The sequence below is a fragment of the Carassius carassius genome, chromosome 50 (assembly GCF_963082965.1).
Source record: "Carassius carassius chromosome 50, fCarCar2.1, whole genome shotgun sequence".
NCBI lineage: Eukaryota > Metazoa > Chordata > Actinopteri > Cypriniformes > Cyprinidae > Carassius > Carassius carassius.
Window position 1 is genome coordinate 16932651 of NC_081804.1, and position 14148 is coordinate 16946798.

The window sequence follows — 14148 nt, forward strand, 5'->3', positions numbered from 1 at the left end:
TTATAAAAACATTACACAATCTCAGGCCTCAGTGACATCCTTAAAACATTCTCCTAATGTGGCTGAGAGAATGTCCTTCCTTTGTTATCTTGAAACCTCATGCCAGTGTTTTATTGAGAACATTATATAATCTGTTATCTCAACAACATTCTCAAAACATCTTTAAAATCCACAAAATATCCTCAAAATGTTGCGGATAAAATGTTCTATGTTTGTTAAACCGTCACATTAGAAGAATGTTTTATTAAAACATTTTATCACCTCAAGTCTCAATGCTGTTCTTGTAACGTTCCCCTAATGTGGCTGAGAGAATGTTCTTCATTTGTTATCTTGAAACATTGTCAAAATGTGTTTTTGAGAACATGTTATAATCTGTTACCTCAACAACATCTACAAAACATCCTCAAAATGTTGTGGATAAAATGTTCTATGTTTGTTAAACCATCACATTAGAAGAATGTTTCATTAAAACATTTGATCACCTCAAGCCTCAATGTTCGTATAACGTTCTACTAATGTGGCTGAGAGAATTTTGTTCCTTTTGTTATCTTGAAACATTGTCACAATGTTTTATTGAAAACATTATATAATCTGTTACCTCAACAACATCCAATTTTCAAGTTATCATAAATTTTTGACTATTTCTAATTAAGAACTGATCACAAATATCAATTATGTATTCATTCAGATATTTGATTATTTTGAAGATCCCATACTTTCAGTTATTCGTTCATCAGGGACACGATGTCGCATTTGAGTCTCACATCAGCCTACAGATCTCACAATCACAAACTCACCAGTCCGAACTTAATCTTAATATAATGATTTCAGCAGAGCCTAAAATAAATCAAGAATTAATGTCTGTTTTGTTGCAAATGTTTCATCGATTCTCTTTAAATACTCAAATCAGAACGAAACAAATTAAATCATAAATTCAAGATAATAAAAACTTCACAAAACTTTTGCTGGGACTTGAGGTAACCTGAAAGCCATATTTACCCTGGGGTAGAAAAACAAAGTCTGTTGAAGATCTTATCAGAGGCTCGACTCACATGAGCAGAACAGAATATTCCCCAGATTTGAGATCTTTATTTTTGGTCTGTTCTACTGATATGGGACTGAGATCATATGAATAAATATTATCTGTAATGCTATCTTTGTCCTCATTTCTAAATATTTTTATTTGTATCAATATATAGTCAAACATGGTCAATGCACATATTGCAGCATATTGAAAAATATAAGCGCTAGTTTCCCATATATAGAAATGTATTATGTGATATATTGCATTATATTTTTCAGCATATTCTCATATTTTTGTTTCATAAGGGAGGGTAGATAACTGGGCTCGAAAAGTGTAAACTTTGTCTAAGTTTTCACATAATGAGGAAGAAGTCACTGAAAATGTCTTCACATGAGAGTTTAAAACAGAGTGTGATCCGTTGAATTTCAGAAACTCAGAAGAATGTATCTAAGAAGTGTGTGCAGGTCATGATTTACCTTCCTTCAGTGAATCTGAGGAGAAATACATCAAGACCTGACAGGCAAAACCAGTAATGAGGCTCCGTTAATTATGAATGTTAGCTAGATTATGTTCACTACCTGTCTATCAATGTGTGCTTATGCTAAAATATAATTAAATATTGATTTGTTTTTGCAAAAACTGTCAGTCGTGCATCACAGAGGCTGCGTTCTAAACTGCAAACTCACTGAATAGGTACTTAAAAAGTATTTACTTAGCAAGCGCTAAAAGAGTACATACTCTGTAGTCTGAATGCATTAATTATGAATACAGTCCAGATATCATCCGCCATGGTGACGTTATCATGTGTGACCTACGACGTAATAACAATCGCAACAACTTAAAAGCAGAAGATGTGAGTGACTGGTTCATTTCATCTATCTGAAAATATCTTGATATTAAAGAAATTTGCAGATTTTGGGGTCTTGTTGATGAAAATGCTCTCTATGTATTTTCTGATACTGGTATAACCAATGTATTTTGGGTCAATTTAAGTTTTTATATTTTTAACCCTACTAATGTAATCCACAGGTTTATCCTTAAAGATATTCACTTTTATTACAAAATCCCAAAATTGTCATCTCTTGAATATGATGTTAATTTCTTTATTTTATGTGCAACATTTTCAATCGACAATCAAATGTGCTATAAATCTCCTTTGTGGTTTCCTCCCTTTTTTTAAAATATATAACTATAGTTTCATCCCTCAGGCTTATACTGAAAAGCCAATTTTCTTTGATCCATTATGATGAATTACTCAAAATATTTAACCTTGTCATTGTGCTCCTATATAATCTCGTGCCATTATGCAAACCCATGTTATTTATATGTTTGTTGTTGTTGTTTTTTTTATTTGTCCACAGAATCTTTCCCTGATCTTTTATGTAATTATAAATTCTGCAATAAAAAAAAGAGTGACGTGCACTAACATCTCATAGCATCAGTAACTCAACCGTCTAGTAGTTGTAGTAGTACATTAGTACGGTTTTCCTACCTAGTGCAGCATTTTCAATGTTTGCAATGTCTTCACAATGAAGACGTCAGGCAGCTCCTTGAAGATCTCGCCTTTGGAGAAGATGTAAAAAAGATGTAAAAAAAAAAAAAAAATGTATTACACTACAAAAAAAAAGATTACCCCAGAATGTACCGGATTGCTAGCCCAGGCCCAACAATAATAATAATAAATACTGACCAATACTTAACTACATTACATAATTTCTTAGTGAAAATTATACATTTTAGTAGTATATTTAATGTATTAATGTATGAAATAATGTAATAATTATATTTTATTTACAGACAACAATGGGAAACATGGATAAAAATGAGTAAATGAATGAATAAAAGTAACCATCACAGTAAATAAATACTTTATAAGTAAACAACAAGCTTTATTCAAATTAATCGTTCCAAGAAACTATCACATATTTACAGTCGGTGAACCCAACATCCTGCTGCCATCTGACAGCTGTGTCAATTCTCTGGCTTTATTCTGATGAAGCAGCTGACCTCTGTGAACCCCTTCGCCTGAGTTTGCCGTCCATCATGTCCCTCATTGCTGCAGTCTGACTGGAATCTGGTCATGAATGGGAAAAGGGACATTGAGGCTGTCCCTCTGCCCCATCAGCCAATCAGAGAGCCTTAAAGAACCCTGTGCAGCAAGCACTCCTCTATCTATCTAATATAAGCAGTGTTGAAAACAGTGAATACCATGTAATAGCACACATACATCACTCAATCAGATGTCTATTTCATGTCTGTTAGTTGTGCTCATCTGCAATACTTATCAAAGATTGATGTTAAATAGTCATTTAGTAAGCATCTTAATGATGTATATGGTTTATGTAAATTCACTTTGGAGATATAAGTGTGTTTAATGGAGCTCTGCTGTGTGCTATACATAATAAAACATGTTTTTATAGCATGATCACAGATATACTATATAATGAGTATAAGACAAATGTGATTTTAACACAAGAAACCGTGTTTTTGGTTTCTAACACTCACATTTGACAACACCCTCGTCTCGGTTCTCCATCATGTTCGATGATGACGTATTCTCTCCCGTCGCCTCCTGGGATAGAAAAGTGTCCATCGATGCACAAATCTCATAAACTTATATTTTATTCACAATTGAATATAGATAACATATCAAATGTTGAAAGCGAGACATTAGACAGAGCTAACCATTCCAAAAAAGTTGGGACAGGTAACAATAAGAGGCCGGAAAAGTTAAATGTACATATAAGGAACAGCTGGAGGACCAATTTGCAACTTATTAGGTCAACAGGCAACATGATTGGGTATAAAAAGAGCCTCTCAGAGTGGCAGTATCTCTCAGAAGTCAAGATGGGCAGAGGATCACCAATTCCTCCAATGCTGCGGCGAAAAATAGTGGTGCAATATCAGAAAGGAGTTTCTCAGAGAAAAATTGCAAAGAGATTGAAGTTATCATCATCTACAGTGCATAATATCTTCCAAAGATTTAGAGAATCTGGAACAATCTCTGTGCATAAGGGTCAAGGCCGGAAAACCATACTGGATGCCCGTGATCTTCGGGCCCTTAGATGGCACTGCATCACATACAGGAATGATACTGTAATGGAAGTCACAACATGGGCTCAGGCAGGGGCATACTGGGACAAAAAAGGGGCCCTGGACTTTCTGGCCCACAGCAGCCCACCACATCCTAAAGCATCCGCCCCTGTTTTGATGTCATTTATTAATTTAATATTTAAGTAAACAGTTTGGGAATATATGTATATTTTTGTGTACCGGGTGGGCGGGCCCACACTGGCCAGCGGCCCACCGGGAAAAGTCCCGGTGCTCCAGATGGCCAGTCCACCCCTGGGCTCAGAAATACTTCCAGAAAACATTGTCAGTGAACACAATCCACCGTGCCATTCACCGTTGCTGGCTAAAAATCTATAGGTCAAAAAGACGCCATATCTAAACATGATCAAGAAGCGCAAGCATTTTCTCGGGGCCAAGGCTCATTTAAAATGGACTGTGGCAAAGTGGAAAACTGTTCTGTGGTCAGACAAATCAAAATTTTAAGTTCTTTTTGGAAAACAGGGATGCCATGTCATCCGGACTAAAGAGGACAAGGACAACCCAAATGGAGATCAGAGCTCAGTTCAGAAGCCTGCATCTCTGATGGTATGGGGTAGCATGAGTGTGTGTGGCATGGGCAGCTTACACATCTGAAAAAGGCACCATCAATGCTGAAAGGTATATCCAAGTTCTAGAACAACATATGCTCCCATCCAGACGTCTCTTTCAGGGAAGACCTTGCATTTTCCATCATGACAATGCCAGACCACATACTGCATCAATAACAACATCATGGCTGCGTAGAAGAAGGATCCGGGTACTGAAATGGCCAGCCTGCAGTCCAGATCTTTCACCCATAGAAAACATTTGGTGCATCATAAAGAGGAAGATGTGAGAAGATGTCTTTTCTCTGGCTGTTATAACTGTGTGTTTCTGAAACATGTTTGTTATAACTCAAAAACCCAGAGAAAATACTAATAGGTGTTGGTTGTTACGCAGCTTACTGGTGATGACAATCATCAATTATGGAGCTGTTCAGAGTTCAAAATCTGACTAAAGAGCTGACTAAAGAGGTGCTGCGTAATTAGTTCGAAGGGGAAGTCGTGGCCTGGTGGTTAGAGAATCGGACTCCCAATCGAAGGGTTGTGGGTTCGAGTCCCGGGCCGGAAGGAATTGTGGGTGGGGGGAGTGCATGTACAGTTCTCTCATCACCCTCAATACCACGACTGAGGTGCCCTTGAGCAAGGCACCGAACCCCCAACTGCTCCCCGGCGCCGCAGCATAAAAAATGGCTGCCCACTGCTCTAGGTGTGTGTTCACAGTGTGTGTGTGTGTTCACTGCTCTGTGTGTGTGCACTTCGGATGGGTTAAATGCAGAGCACAAATTCTGATTATGGGTCACCATACTTGGCCGAATGTCACTTCACTTCACTTCACTTCAAAGAAGACCTAAGACAGCTGAGCAACTTGTCTCCTCAGTCCCTCAGTCCCCAGATGTTTGCAGACTGTTAAAAAAGAAGAGGGGATGTCACACAGTGGTAAACATGGCCTTTTCCCAACTTTTTTGAGATGTGTTGATGCCATTTAAAATCAACTTGTTTTTCCCTTAAAATGATACATTTTCTCAGTTTAAACATTTGATATGTCATCTGTTGTATTCTGAATAAAATATTGAAATTATAAACTTCCACATCATTGCATTCTATTTTTATTCACAATTTGTATAGTGTCCCAAATTTTTGGAATCAGGTTTGTACGTCACATTAAAAGAACGTTTTATAAAAACATTACACAATCTCAGGCCTCAGTGACATCCTTAAAACATTCTCCTAATGTGGCTGAGAGAATGTCCTTCCTTTGTTATCTTGAAACCTCATGCCAGTGTTTTATTGAGAACATTATATAATCTGTTATCTCAACAACATTCTCAAAACATCTTTAAAATCCACAAAATATCCTCAAAATGTTGCGGATAAAATGTTCTATGTTTGTTAAACCGTCACATTAGAAGAATGTTTTATTAAAACATTTTATCACCTCAAGTCTCAATGCTGTTCTTGTAACGTTCCCCTAATGTGGCTGAGAGAATGTTCTTCATTTGTTATCTTGAAACATTGTCAAAATGTGTTTTTGAGAACATGTTATAATCTGTTACCTCAACAACATCTACAAAACATCCTCAAAATGTTGTGGATAAAATGTTCTATGTTTGTTAAACCATCACATTAGAAGAATGTTTCATTAAAACATTTGATCACCTCAAGCCTCAATGTTCGTATAACGTTCTACTAATGTGGCTGAGAGAATTTTGTTCCTTTTGTTATCTTGAAACATTGTCACAATGTTTTATTGAAAACATTATATAATCTGTTACCTCAACAACATCCAATTTTCAAGTTATCATAAATTTTTGACTATTTCTAATTAAGAACTGATCACAAATATCAATTATGTATTCATTCAGATATTTGATTATTTTGAAGATCCCATACTTTCAGTTATTCGTTCATCAGGGACACGATGTCGCATTTGAGTCTCACATCAGCCTACAGATCTCACAATCACAAACTCACCAGTCCGAACTTAATCTTAATATAATGATTTCAGCAGAGCCTAAAATAAATCAAGAATTAATGTCTGTTTTGTTGCAAATGTTTCATCGATTCTCTTTAAATACTCAAATCAGAACGAAACAAATTAAATCATAAATTCAAGATAATAAAAACTTCACAAAACTTTTGCTGGGACTTGAGGTAACCTGAAAGCCATATTTACCCTGGGGTAGAAAAACAAAGTCTGTTGAAGATCTTATCAGAGGCTCGACTCACATGAGCAGAACAGAATATTCCCCAGATTTGAGATCTTTATTTTTGGTCTGTTCTACTGATATGGGACTGAGATCATATGAATAAATATTATCTGTAATGCTATCTTTGTCCTCATTTCTAAATATTTTTATTTGTATCAATATATAGTCAAACATGGTCAATGCACATATTGCAGCATATTGAAAAATATAAGCGCTAGTTTCCCATATATAGAAATGTATTATGTGATATATTGCATTATATTTTTCAGCATATTCTCATATTTTTGTTTCATAAGGGAGGGTAGATAACTGGGCTCGAAAAGTGTAAACTTTGTCTAAGTTTTCACATAATGAGGAAGAAGTCACTGAAAATGTCTTCACATGAGAGTTTAAAACAGAGTGTGATCCGTTGAATTTCAGAAACTCAGAAGAATGTATCTAAGAAGTGTGTGCAGGTCATGATTTACCTTCCTTCAGTGAATCTGAGGAGAAATACATCAAGACCTGACAGGCAAAACCAGTAATGAGGCTCCGTTAATTATGAATGTTAGCTAGATTATGTTCACTACCTGTCTATCAATGTGTGCTTATGCTAAAATATAATTAAATATTGATTTGTTTTTGCAAAAACTGTCAGTCGTGCATCACAGAGGCTGCGTTCTAAACTGCAAACTCACTGAATAGGTACTTAAAAAGTATTTACTTAGCAAGCGCTAAAAGAGTACATACTCTGTAGTCTGAATGCATTAATTATGAATACAGTCCAGATATCATCCGCCATGGTGACGTTATCATGTGTGACCTACGACGTAATAACAATCGCAACAACTTAAAAGCAGAAGATGTGAGTGACTGGTTCATTTCATCTATCTGAAAATATCTTGATATTAAAGAAATTTGCAGATTTTGGGGTCTTGTTGATGAAAATGCTCTCTATGTATTTTCTGATACTGGTATAACCAATGTATTTTGGGTCAATTTAAGTTTTTATATTTTTAACCCTACTAATGTAATCCACAGGTTTATCCTTAAAGATATTCACTTTTATTACAAAATCCCAAAATTGTCATCTCTTGAATATGATGTTAATTTCTTTATTTTATGTGCAACATTTTCAATCGACAATCAAATGTGCTATAAATCTCCTTTGTGGTTTCCTCCCTTTTTTTAAAATATATAACTATAGTTTCATCCCTCAGGCTTATACTGAAAAGCCAATTTTCTTTGATCCATTATGATGAATTACTCAAAATATTTAACCTTGTCATTGTGCTCCTATATAATCTCGTGCCATTATGCAAACCCATGTTATTTATATGTTTGTTGTTGTTGTTTTTTTTATTTGTCCACAGAATCTTTCCCTGATCTTTTATGTAATTATAAATTCTGCAATAAAAAAAAGAGTGACGTGCACTAACATCTCATAGCATCAGTAACTCAACCGTCTAGTAGTTGTAGTAGTACATTAGTACGGTTTTCCTACCTAGTGCAGCATTTTCAATGTTTGCAATGTCTTCACAATGAAGACGTCAGGCAGCTCCTTGAAGATCTCGCCTTTGGAGAAGATGTAAAAAAGATGTAAAAAAAAAAAAAAAATGTATTACACTACAAAAAAAAAGATTACCCCAGAATGTACCGGATTGCTAGCCCAGGCCCAACAATAATAATAATAAATACTGACCAATACTTAACTACATTACATAATTTCTTAGTGAAAATTATACATTTTAGTAGTATATTTAATGTATTAATGTATGAAATAATGTAATAATTATATTTTATTTACAGACAACAATGGGAAACATGGATAAAAATGAGTAAATGAATGAATAAAAGTAACCATCACAGTAAATAAATACTTTATAAGTAAACAACAAGCTTTATTCAAATTAATCGTTCCAAGAAACTATCACATATTTAGAGTCGGTGAACCCAACATCCTGCTGCCATCTGACAGCTGTGTCAATTCTCTGGCTTTATTCTGATGAAGCAGCTGACCTCTGTGAACCCCTTCGCCTGAGTTTGCCGTCCATCATGTCCCTCATTGCTGCAGTCTGACTGGAATCTGGTCATGAATGGGAAAAGGACATTGAGGCTGTCCCTCTGCCCCATCAGCCAATCAGAGAGCCTTAAAGAACCCTGTGCAGCAAGCACTCCTCTATCTATCTAATATAAGCAGTGTTGAAAACAGTGAATACCATGTAATAGCACACATACATCACTCAATCAGATGTCTATTTCATGTCTGTTAGTTGTGCTCATCTGCAATACTTATCAAAGATTGATGTTAAATAGTCATTTAGTAAGCATCTTAATGATGTATATGGTTTATGTAAATTCACTTTGGAGATATAAGTGTGTTTAATGGAGCTCTGCTGTGTGCTATACATAATAAAACATGTTTTTATAGCATGATCACAGATATACTATATAATGAGTATAAGACAAATGTGATTTTAACACAAGAAACCGTGTTTTTGGTTTCTAACACTCACATTTGACAACACCCTCGTCTCGGTTCTCCATCATGTTCGATGATGACGTATTCTCTCCCGTCGCCTCCTGGGATAGAAAAGTGTCCATCGATGCACACTTCAGAATCTGTGCTGAAGCAGTAGGGGTTTCTCATCTACTCTTTTATGAATACTGAGGTTTTGAACATACTGCTCTCTTCACATACTGTTTTCTCCTTCTACTGTATATAGTAAGTAGGCAAATTTGGATGCAACTTAAATATACGTACGTCTGAATCTCGCGAGAATTATTGCACTACGCAGGTAATTCTCACCTACTCTATTATGAATACTAAGGATTTTGACATACTTATTCTTCACCTACTGCTTCTTGCCTACTATATAGTAGGAAAGTATGTGATTTTCTCATGCAGCAACTATCAGATCATGTGTGTTTGCATAGGCCAGAGAAGAACTGGGGCCGGATTCACGAAACATTCTTAAGAAGAAAAACTGCCAATTTCTTCTTATTTTCTAACTTAAGATAAACGATAAGAATATTTTGTATCCCCCAAAAAAAACTGGTTAAGAATGTTCTCATCTTTTTTCTTAAGATTGTACTTAAGACAAAACCGAAGAAGAATTCAAATTCTTGAAAAGAATCTTCTTAAAAATAATCGTAAATAACTTCTTAAATTTAGGACAGCCCCAGACTTGTCTTAAATCCCAAACAATAATAATTATTTAATGAATTTATTAGGTTATTTTACATTAATTGTTATATTTAAGCATTGCAACAAACAGCTACATATAATACAAAGGAGGACTAGGGATGTGCACGAGTTTTCTGAAGGGACAGCGATGAAGAGATCATGATTAGCCTGTGTGTGACGCTGCTTTTTGCTGACTTCAAAACTCATTAGCAACTCTAAAACCAGTCAGATAGGGAGCTTTAAGTGAACGCCGTTAATTTTAGCTTATAAATACATAATATTTGGCAGTATTCAGCGCATATGAATGCGCAGTACACATTTGCTGTAGAAGCGCAGACTCACATACCGGAATAGTTCACTCAGATGAGAGCGCAAAAACACGGCACAAAAATGAATGAAACGTCTCGCTGCAGCTTGAGAAGACTATTTTAAAAGTAACTGTTCAAAAACAGACCGCATTAAAAACGTAAAGCTGAGGGCCAGTCAAAGTCGCAACGAAAATATACAGTTCATGGAGCGTGCTTATGATTATTAGGGTAATCTACCGGAAGCGCAAAAAGACAATCGTCATGAATTCATTCAGTTAACGGCTGTTATTTTCTTCTTAAGAAAAAGTTGAGATGTTCTTTAGAATATATATATATATATTTTTTAATATATATATACATTTATCAGTAGGTCAGTCCAGGTTTAATGTTGAGCACATTCTCCTCTCATCAGGCTTCAGGTAAATTATTCAAATAGTGAAAGTCACTTTGCATTGTCAGCTCATGCTTCAGTGCTCTGAGAGTGTTTATAGTGCTGTGAGTTTAACACTGTTTATCATCATAACAGACAAAATGACTACAATGACATTCATCATCTTCTCAATCTTGGAAATGTATTTTCAATGTAAGACATGTTTATATTTTATAGTTAGATTCTTTGGAGTTGAATTTCAAAGCCTTTCTATTCATTATTCATTTCTGAAGTTTAAATGTATTTTAATTGTTCTGTAGGTTCTGCAGGACAGGTGACTGTAATTCAGACTCCAACAGAGAAACATGTTCAGAACGGACAAACAGTCAGTCTGACCTGTAAAACCAGCAGCTCCATTGGACGCCAGTCAGACGGTTTGTGTAAGTCTTGTTTCTCTTGGTACCTAAAGAAACCCGGAGAAACCCTTATGAAAAAGAAGTTTATTCAAGTGTGCTATTGATGTACTTCTTTTAAACTAAAAATAGGAAAGTATGCTTTTAGTATGCTTTTTATGGGAATTATCTACTTCTCAGAAATACACTTAAATTGACATTTAAGTATACTTGACTTATACTTAAAAAAAAAGTTATCAATATATCTGAGCTATACTTGTGCTCCTAGAATCTATGTTTTCATTGTTATATGGTAGAGGGCGCTATTACACATCTTCTGTACAGAATTTCCAAAAAAACACAAGTGAATAATAAAAAGAAACAACAGATACTAACACATGTAATCTTACACGATCATCAGACATGAAACAGCATCAAAACTGTAACATTATGGAATAAAATGTCAGATGAAGAGGTAATAATCACAGTCAAGGTTTGGGGTGTTGATCAACTGCATCTACGTTTTGATTATCAGTCTTTTTTCAGCTTTTTGTTCAAAATGTTATTTCTTTATTTTTCATGAAACTTACCCACATTAAAGTGTTTAAAGTGATACCCTGTTCTTTCTTTTGATGTTTTGTATGTTCAGATATTTATATAGCAAAATATATACACATTAAAACCTAAATAGGGACATAGTAGTATACTTAAAGTATGATGTAAAGTTCACTGAAAGAAAACGTATGAGTATACTTGCAGTATAAATCTACTAGACTAGTAGTTTACTGAGACTATACTTCAAAGTGTGCAGAGTATTTAATTAGTAAACTATCAGTATAAAAATAAGTTCACTTTTAGTATAATTGCAGTACAAACTACAAACATAGAGGTAAACTAGTAGTGTACTCAAAGAATATTTAAAAGTATACTTTTGTATTCTAGAAAGTGGGCAAATTTAGGCCCAAATAGTATTGAAACAGTACACTTATTTCTGCCCTCAAAGCTGATCTGAGGTGACCTTTCACCTCTTTTATCATGGTGTTTTTTATAATTATACTTCATATACAGCTCAGTCATTATGATGCTAGGGGGAAAAAATGCAGATTCATTCTAAACTGATATGAAATTATTTTGATGATTATACATTCATGAAAAAAGCTAAAAAATAAATTTGGCATTCAACAGTTCTTGTTTATTTGCTCTAATGATAGATTGGATAATACATCATTTTTTTGTACATACTAAACTCATCTCTATATATGCTATAATTTAGCAAAAAAAATTCAAACTTGCTGTTCGCACAGCGTACGTCTTCCATTATGCAGTGTACATGAGATAGCAGAGATACAAAGAGAGTAAAATATTACAGTATTAGTTGTAGCAGCTCAAGCTGTTGTAAATCCTGCCCACTTCTTTGCATCATCAGCACATGCTTCAGTGCTCTGAGAGAGTTTATAGAGCTGTGAGTTTAACACTTCATGACTGAGAGCAGAACAGAACACAATCTTCATCATCACACAAGACACAACAACAACAATGAACAACATCATCATCCTCATCTGGACTCTCACACTGTTTGCTCAAGGTTTGTGGTAAAACTTTCATAGAGATAATTCATTATTTTAAAATATGAAATATACATCATATTATTATCCTTTGTTCCTTTCTTTCAGAGTGTAGAGGACAGATCACTGTAACTCAGAGTCCATCAATAACAGCAGCTCTACCAGGACAAGAAGTCAGAATAAACTGTAAAACCAGCAGTAATGTGTACAGTGATAGTAATGGGTCAAGGATGGCCTGGTATTTACAGAAACCTGGAGAAGCTCCTAAACTCCTCATATATCTTGCATCAACCCGTTACACTGGAACTTCATCTAGATTCAGTGGCAGTGGATCTAACAGTGATTTCACTCTGACCATCAGTGGAGTCCAGACTGAAGATACAGGAGATTATTACTGTCAGAGTGCACACTATATCAGTAGTAGCTATGTGTTCACACAGTGATAAAGAGTCGTACAAAAACCTCTGTCAGTCAGAGTCACAGTGACTGCACTGATACAGCTGAGAGATACTGCAGCTGCTGATGAACACAATCACACACAACACTGATCAACACAAACACTAATAACACAATACAAACAGATGGAGAAGTTTATTGTGATATACTTTGAAGTTTACTTGACGAAGCCCCGATTTAATGTGTAACATCTTTAAGTTTAAAGGTTTTCTTGTCACACAGACAGCAAAAAATCAAACAGGTCATTAAAAACTCAACATAACTCAACTCTGAACATATTAGACCATTTCAGAACCCATCAAACCTCAACAGACCAGCATGAAATCATATTAGACCCTGTTATGGCCGATTAAACCACATTGGACAATGGCATTAGACACAGAAGGAAGGTAAAATGTGATTGTTGCTTCAGCAAAAGTTTCACCCCGATGAAGGAACCCAATGGCGAGGGTGAAAGAATAATGTGTTCAGATCTTTACTCGTGCTCCTGCAAGTTCACTTAAAATTTATCAGGATTTAGTTTTAATTTTAGTCTAGCTCTGTTTAATCTGACTCCAATTTTCAAGTTATCATAAATTTTTGACTATTTCTAATTAAGAACTGATCACAAATATCAATTATGTATTCATTCAGATATTTGATTATTTTGAAGATCCCATACTTTCAGTTATTCGTTCATCAGGGACACGATGTCGCATTTGAGTCTCACATCAGCCTACAGATCTCACAATCACAAACTCACCAGTCCGAACTTAATCTTAATATAATGATTTCAGCAGAGCCTAAAATAAATCAAGAATTAATGTCTGTTTTGTTGCAAATGTTTCATCGATTCTCTTTAAATACTCAAATCAGAACGAAACAAATTAAATCATAAATTCAAGATAATAAAAACTTCACAAAACTTTTGCTGGGACTTGAGGTAACCTGAAAGCCATATTTACCCTGGGGTAGAAAAACAAAGTCTGTTGAAGATCTTATCAGAGGCTCGACTCACATGAGCAGAA

General features: G+C 35.1%; 1 gene segment (V, D, J or C); it reads left to right on the forward strand.

Moving 5' to 3' along the window:
* Positions 1–12491: 12491 nt before the first annotated feature.
* On the forward strand, positions 12492–13154 carry LOC132133468 (Ig kappa chain V region 120-like). The segment is given in 2 exon segments: positions 12492–12705; positions 12794–13154. Coding segments are annotated over 2 exon segments (384 nt in total).
* Positions 13155–14148: the final 994 nt, after the last annotated feature.